The 8,184-nt window shown below is 45.3% G+C and overlaps 1 protein-coding gene across 1 annotated transcript; it reads left to right on the top strand.

Annotated features, from left to right (window-relative positions):
• Positions 1-676: 676 nt before the first annotated feature.
• Positions 677-5,588, top strand: LOC310854171 (E3 SUMO-protein ligase ZBED1-like). The gene is made up of 3 exons (XM_083758703.1): positions 677-808; positions 2,284-5,060; positions 5,307-5,588. Exon 2 carries the CDS (start codon positions 2,311-2,313, stop codon positions 4,393-4,395), a length of 2,085 nt encoding a protein of 694 aa, XP_083614829.1. The 5' UTR covers positions 677-808; positions 2,284-2,310; the 3' UTR covers positions 4,396-5,060; positions 5,307-5,588.
• Positions 5,589-8,184: the final 2,596 nt, after the last annotated feature.

The raw sequence follows: 8,184 nt of genomic DNA, 5'->3' as shown, positions 1-8,184 counted from the left end.
CGTTGTAGCCTACATAAATACAACATAAAAACGTTTTTTTAGACAAACTTTTTTTGCATTTATTTCAAAGATACAGGGTACAAGTAAAAAATAAAATATTGGCATTTTAAGCATATGCGAATACAGACAAAAACTTTAAAGTGGCTTTTGATTGATTTGATTGATTTAAAAATGTTATTTCACAGTAGGCTAGAATGGGTATATTTCAAACGAAAGCGCACTGCAATATATTTGGTCCATTTCACGACAAATGTTATTGGATTATAATAATTAGGCTATATGCGGTGTTGTTGTTCGTTACTTTAACGTCGCAGCTAAAGATGGGTCTGATTTTAATTAGGCTAGTGTACGTGTTGCTATTTTAACTCCTATATGTTTAATGAAATGCAAAGTAAGGATGAATGTAGCCTAATAGTTAACAGACTATAACCTGGCTGAGACCTCTTAAATTATGACCAAAATTCATAACAGACTGACCGTCCGAGCAGCCAACAGGCAACCAGCGCCATCTAGCGTTTCATATCAAGGTCCATTCATTCATTCATTCATTCGGCATTTTGTCACTATTTCGAGTTACGTGAACCACGTGACCGGCGCTGTTTTCTCCTTCCGCGGAACCGACGACAACAGGACTGCGCTTTTCCACACGGAGGCTCCACAGAGACGGACGCTCCGCGGCGGAAGCAGCAGAGTGTAGCAGACAGAATAATGTGGCTGTTGGATGTTATTCTGCCTCTCATCAGACTGTATCTGTGTGGAGTCAGAGTTCTGCTGTATCAACTCTTCAACAGATCCTTCACACTGCCAGGTAACGGCATGCATGCATTCATTGTTATTGTTTGTTTGTTTATCTAATATTATACTCTATTTTGATCCCTAAGAACTTATCAGTACTTCATCTCTGTCAGCTGCTAAAGCAAGGGGTCACTTCTGGCCTTAGCAGCAGCTCTTCCCGGGGTCCACAGACAGAAATAGCATTACATAATTACATAATATCAAAACATTTTACATGACAGACAGTATGAGAGAACAGTACAAATTAAAATCAATAAATAAAAAAGTAATACAAAAAATACAACTTAAAATACAACCAAATGTTTTAAGAATCAATAATCATTGCAGTTCTGTATCATTGCATCAATATAACATCTTAATGATGTGATCTATGCCAGGGGTTTGTTTTGTTTTTGTTTGTATGTTTTCCAGGCCAAAGGACACCGACAGTTAGCTGATAGACTTGTCACAAGCAAGTCGCTTGTGGAAATGTCCATGCACACAATTCAAATAACTACAAAGACCTTCATTGTTTAACAGATCAGTGTGTGCAATGTGTTGTGTCTGTGTATAAAACAATAAATCATACTGGGCTGTCTGTGTCTTTAAAAGTCAAGCACATGCAATAGTGCAATTTTATTCCCTCTTAAAAGCAATGGTATCTCAATCTTTCCACTTCAGGCCCCTACGATAATTATTGTAGGCTTATCTTTCAGAGTCGGTGTAGTTTACAGGCTGCGAGGCAGCTTCCTCAGTTGTCAGGTGCAAGTATTTCCAGCACCCAGGATGCCATTGGTTTCCACTTGATAAAAGAATAGTGCTAGAGAGCTATGTATAACCGACACCGTGCTGAGCTCTGAAACAATGCAGTGATTAATACCTTCTGACCGTGCTAAGGGCTTTTAGTCTGAAACATGGTAATCTGTCAAAGAATGCATGCTAGTGAACTGGTAGTACTGGCGTCAGCTTAAGCCTCTGTTGATTATCCTCCAACAGGCAGTGGTTCCCAAAACCCTTTTAGCTCGTGACCCAAAAGAGAGAGAACTTGGTGCTTTGCACCGCATTGTGAGCTTGTAGATCTTCTATTTTCACGAATAGTTTTGTCCTCTTTTTTTTGAGCTGGTAATTATTCGATTTTCTGGTTTTATTAATGAGATACTTTTGAAAAATGTTGGAATTGTTTTTAAGTGATAAAGTTGTGATTCTTTTTTTTTTGGTCAAACGTTAAAAATATGAGTGCTGCATTATTTAGGACCATATACTGTCTACAAGGCCTTGAATAATGCAGCCTCTCAACTTCTCGAGGCCTTTAGTGTAGATTAGTACAGTAAAATGAACTCATCCTTGACCTTTGCCAACAGTGCCAATCAGTGCTTGAAAAGGGGAAAGTGTGAATTGGTTAGATTTCTTTTATTTGAACTACTTCAGGAGGATATAAATGAAATGACCAAAACGGTAAATAAATCTACCGTTTCAGCTCAAATGTTTATATTTCACCATTCTCGTTAGGTGCTACTCAATAACCGAGGCAGCTAAATGGACTGCCTTCCAAAGGAAGCCATGGAAGGCCGAAGCGCCGGAGCCGCCGCCGCGTCCTCCGGCCTCAATCTCGTCGCACACCCGAGGGCAAAGAGCAAAGTGTGGAAATACTTTGGCTTCGACACGGACGCCGACGGCTGCATACTGCACTGGAAGAGGATTTACTGTCGCATTTGCATGAGCCAGATCGCGTACTCGGGCAACACCTCCAATCTGTCCTACCACCTGGAGAAGAACCACCCCTTGGAGTTCAGCGAGTTCGTGAAGAGCAACACGGATCACATGCGCGAGGTCTTCGGCACGTCGTTCCCCAGGATCAAGCCAGAGTCCTCGGGCCTGTCTCTGAAGCCGCTGCCCGACACCAACCTGCGGCAGAGCCTGGGCTACGAGAACCGGCGGCACAACGACCTGACGCTCGCCGTCATCAACTTCGTCTGCGAGGGCATGTATCCGGTGTCCGTCGTCGAGGAGCGCACGTTCAGGACCCTGCTGAGGACGGCCGACCCGAGGTACTCTCCTCCGAGCAAGAGCGACCTGGCGGTCAAGATGCTTCCGCAGATGTACTTTCACGCCCGCGACGCCGTCCTGACCGAGGTGGCCGGCGTGGTGAACTGCGGCGTCACCACGGACCTCTGGCAGAGCCAGACCCAGAACCGGACGTACATCTCCCTGGCGCTGCACGCCGTCAACCACAACGCCGCCACTGGCTTCTCCGTGACCAGCAAGTGCCTCAAGACGTTCGAGGTGCGCGAGGACAACGCGGCCGAGAACATCACGAGGGCCATGTACGAGGCCTTCGTCGAGTGGGGCATAACGCACAAGGTCAGCGGCGCCACCACCGACGGCTCCCTGGACGTGGCCAAGGCGTGCTCTCTGCTGGAGCTCTCGGTGCAGATGCCCTGCCTCGGGCACGCCGTCAACCGCGGCATGGACGAGGCCTTCGACCTGCCGCGCATCGACGGCTTCCTGGGCCGCTGCCGCAAGCTCGTCGACCACTTCCGCGAGACGGCCGTGGCGATGTACCTGCTGAAGGAGAAGCAGCGGCAGCACGGCCTGGCGCAGTGCGCGCTCACCAAGGACCGCAGTCGCTGCTGGCTGTCGACGCTGGCCATGCTCCGGCGGCTCAAGGAGCAGCAGCTCGCCGTGATGGCGACGCTGGTGGAGTGCACCGAGAACCACCACTTCAGCTTCGGCGCCGGCGACTGGGCCATGGCGGAGGGCCTGATCGAGGTCCTCCAGCCGTTCAGGGTGGTGGCGGACATGATGACGTCCTGCAAGTATCCCACCATCAGCATGGTGAGGCCCGTGCTCCACATGCTGCTCAACACCACGCTCAAGGCCAAGGAGGGGGACCTCAAGGAGGTCGGCATGACCAAGGAGGTCATCTCCAAGGCGCTGTCCGGCACCTACTCGCAGACGCAGGAGATCAGCACCTTCCTCAACATCGCCACGTTCCTGGACCCCCGCTACAAGCGGCTGCCCTTCCTGTCGCCGCAGGAGCGCTCGCGCGTCGAGGGCAACGTCATCGAGGAGGCCAAGGCCATCCTGGAGAAGCAGGGCTCGGAGCAGCCCTGCCCCGACGAGTTCTCCCTGTCGTCCGGCGACGAGCCGCCCAGCAAGAAGCACGCGCCCGGCAGCGCGGAAGCCGCGGGCGGCAGCATGGCGGCACCGGACAACCCGCTGGCCGCCATCTTCTGCCAGTCGGACTCGGACCAGAGCCAGGCGGAGCTGCACGCGCAGGTGGTGGAGGAGCTGAGCAACTACAAGTCCCAGCGGATCCTGGGCCTCAACGAGGACCCTCTCCTCTGGTGGTCCAACCACGCCGCCTTGTTCCCCACGCTGCCCAAGGTGCTGCAGAAGTACTGGTGCGTGCCCGCCACCAGCATCCCGTGCCACAGGCTGTTCAGCTACTCGGGCGCAGTGCTGTGCGGGAAGAGGAACCGCATCGCCCCGGCCCTCGTGGACCAGCAGGTCTTCCTGTACGAGAACTCGCGCAGCTATTACGAGCCGGAGCCCACCGACGACGACTTGGAGGACAGCGTGTGGGACTGCAACTATATTCTGGGTCAGCCACTGGAGTAGCGCTGTCACCGTTCCAAATTTAAGTTGACGGTTTTATTGTCACACAAACATTTGCGATTAACAATTTCTTTTTTTGCATTGCACATTTCTTTTTTGTCTTTTAGGCATCAAAATCACAAATTGCACGTAATGCAACTTAAAAACTAAAGAAAAAACGGAAGAGGCTATTGGAGTACCTGAGTTGAATAGGGACACATGCAGGGATGCAGGACAATGTCACTATGACGGCACGTTGTGCAATTTGTGATGTTTCTTTCCATGGGGGACGGGCTTTATAAAGACCCATGTTTTAAAAACTGCACATCTCCACAAAATGTTCCATGTATGACATAATTTAACTGCAGATTGATGGACACACACATATATATATATATTATATATATAAACACGGCAGTATAAAGTTACAGCTACAGCAAATAACATCACAATAAAGACACCGACAAACAAATATGAATTATTCTTCTTCTTCTTATTTCTATTAAGTATACAGATGTATACACCCTATACAATCATCCTGCCTGGTGCAGAACAAGAGACACCGTCAATAAATATAAAAGTATATTACAGACGTATAACACTATTCTACAGTATGCACAATCGCCTGATTGACCTTAACCTGAAAGAAGAGTAGCAAGGTAAGCCTATAGTTGGCATTAATAACAAGAGTTAACCCATTCTGACCGGGCACCCATTTTGGTGTTAGCATCATGTTATGCTTTAGCTATTTAAAAATAGCAGATCTACAAGCTCATATCGCGCCACCGAGTGGCGCGATACGAGCTTGTAGGTCTGCTATTTTTGAAAAATCGAAGAGCGACTGACATTTTTAGAATCTGATCTCAGGTCAGAATGGGTTCATCAGACCAGTGTGTGTCCGGCGGAAACCTCGTATGAATCTGATCTCAGGTCAGAATGGGTGACGTTAAGAAGTGGTTTCCATGGGCGTGAGGCACATTAAAACAGGCATGTCCTATCCTTCAAAAACATAATATGATTTAAAAACATGTTTCATTATCAGATCGAAGAGATGCATATCATAATCTCAGGACTGAAATAATGCTAAATAAATGTGCCGGTGTAATTTGTTTGCTCTTTCTTTATGGTTCTACTGTGTAGGCCTTCTTGGAACGGTTTATGTATGCTTCATCGTGCCTGCCCCCTTTGTTTGCGTTTTGTTTAATGTGCACATAATCTTTTTTATTTGATTTAGACATATTTTACATTTCTGTCATGTGGAATATTTGTTAGTAACCATTGTAAAATGCTATGCATCCACAATCATATAAAGATATTATTATTAATTGTTGTTTAGTGTCCGAGACATAAGAACAGCTATTGGCACTGGATTGACGCTTCCATTGCTTCCATTGTCTTATTTCAGTGGTTCTCAACCTTTTCAGGCCGCGAACCCACCCCCCAAAATAATTATATTTGAACTGGGGACCCCCCAAAATAATTATATTTGAACTGGGGACCCCCTAAAATAATTTATTTGAACTGGGGACCCCCCAAAATAATGATATTTGAACTGGGGACCCCCCAAAAATAATATTTGAACTGGTCACCCCCCAAAATAATCATATTTCAAATGGGGACCCCCCTCCCTTGTCAGGGTTGTACATTTAGTTTGACTGTTCCACAGATAAATATTGTGAAAATAGCCAATCTGCTATTTCTTTCCATTGTTTGACCAGTTTTCATAGTTATAGTTTATTGATTTCTTTTGATACAGAAATCCTTACATTGTCACCTCACTGTCATCTGGGGAACCCCCCAAAATCATGTAGGGGGTCCCCCCGAGTCGACGCCCAAAGGTTGAGCACCACGTCCACTGTTTTATGTCAATGCTTCATGCAGCCGAATATGGTCAGGTAATGGGGCTGATTCATACTCCTATTTTACCGCTGTTTCGGCGCTGTAGTGCCTAAATGATTTGGGCTCGTCAGAAATTTTCAGTAGCACCGAAGAGCCGACTTAGGACGGTACCCACCCCCCCGAACCTCAAATGACGTCACATTGTAGGCTCTACATAGCCGAACTGACTTTTATTCGGCTCTACAATAGGAGTATGAATCGTCCCATATCCTCACTCACCAGGAGCCTGACGAATAAACCGTCAGAAAATGCTTTGGTCAATATCTCTTGCATCAAACTGTTCATACAGTTGGTTCCCCATACTTACAGGTGTAATGAAATGAAAAGTCCACCAAATAAATGGATAATTTATGTGGCTGTTGCGCTCCAACATATTAGTGACGAATAAAGGACTACATTAGAAAGTGCTCCTGGTGTCTAAGGACATTATATATTCGAGAAAACAAAGGTCTTTAATCCCTATACAGTACATGGCGTTATACCATAATAGTACGTGACATTTTCTGTTTAACCCATTAAGGCCGAATCTACAAATGCATTGCCTTCTAAGTCAGTAGTACACGAAAATAGCAGATGTACAAGCTCGTATCGTGGAACAAAGTTATTTATTCACAGGTGGTGGTCCTCAAACTGCAATTTCAAGGATCCCCATAAATCTTTGAGAGTGTAGAAATGGAACCAAACGGACCCGTAAGGGTGCGTTTGGTTCTATTCCTACACTCGAGCAGATCTACAGGCACACAGAGCTGTATGTTTTTGAGCTTGTATTTTTGGCAAATATCCCCCCCAGAAAGGGGCTGCTAAGGATTTCAAGTGCTTTACAAAAGTGACATTTTGAATGTTTTGATTATCGTGATAATATCGTTATTTTTGCCATAATAATCGTGATTGTATAATTTCCATATGGTCCCATCCATACCACTGGGACTACCGTTTGGAAAGGTCAACTTTGTAGATCTCCCCTCTCTCTTCTCACACAGCTTTGCCCAAGCAAAATGGAAGGGTTGCCATAGTGACAGGGGGTGCTCGTGGCATGGGCTACGAGACAGCAAGACACCTGGCAGGCCTTGGCATGCATGTTGTACTAGGTAGGCTGTTTATAACACCCATCAATTCATTTCTGCTCCACTAAAGTCTAGATTAATGTTTGAAAGCGTGTTCAATATTTATAAATTCAAAATATGTTCTCCCCCCCCCCCCTCCTTTTGCTCACACATGGCTTATAGTCCTATTTATATTAGTACATGTATCAGTTTTACTGTTATATTCCTTGCTCTCATATTGTATACCTTCTCTATTGTCTGCTGTAGTGGAATAGTTTGTGTGCAGTGTCTGAGAGCCATGCATCCAGTCAAATTCCTTGTGTGTGAATGCACTGGATTCGGCCAATAGACATTAATTTGTCCCTATAATCCCAAATGTTTGGAGTTTCAAGTGGAACAGAAAATAATTGAATCACAAAACAAACGCAACATTTCCAAATGTAACTCCTGGCCTTTCAGTTAATTTGATAGACATCAGTAACATTGAATTAGCTGCCTGAATTATTTGAATATATAAAAAATATATATATATATATAATTAATCAACTCAGTATTACTTAAAAATAGAGCAGCCTTGTGATTGTTTATATAATGGATTATTCTGTTAATTAATCTTTACGTGATGTAATTACTAAATGTAATTTAGACCTTAACATGACATCATTTATGATCTGTCTTACAAGCTTGTGTTGTGATTCTTGTGAACATGTAGATTGACTATTTTCACCACTGTTTGCCGCTATAGGATTCAGGTGGTTTAAACAGTTAAAGCTCGACGACAGTAATCATCATTGCTATATAGTGTTTGTTCAGATGGAAATGGTCCTGAAATGTGTTTTATTTCCCCCAAAGAGCTTGGAGAGACGGGTGA

Source organism: Protomyctophum parallelum (genome assembly GCF_964188405.1).
Source record: "Protomyctophum parallelum genome assembly, chromosome: 23".
Lineage (NCBI taxonomy): Eukaryota > Metazoa > Chordata > Actinopteri > Myctophiformes > Myctophidae > Protomyctophum > Protomyctophum parallelum.
The sequence above is the reverse complement of the archived record's forward strand: the minus strand, read 5'-3'. Positions and strand labels throughout refer to the sequence as shown.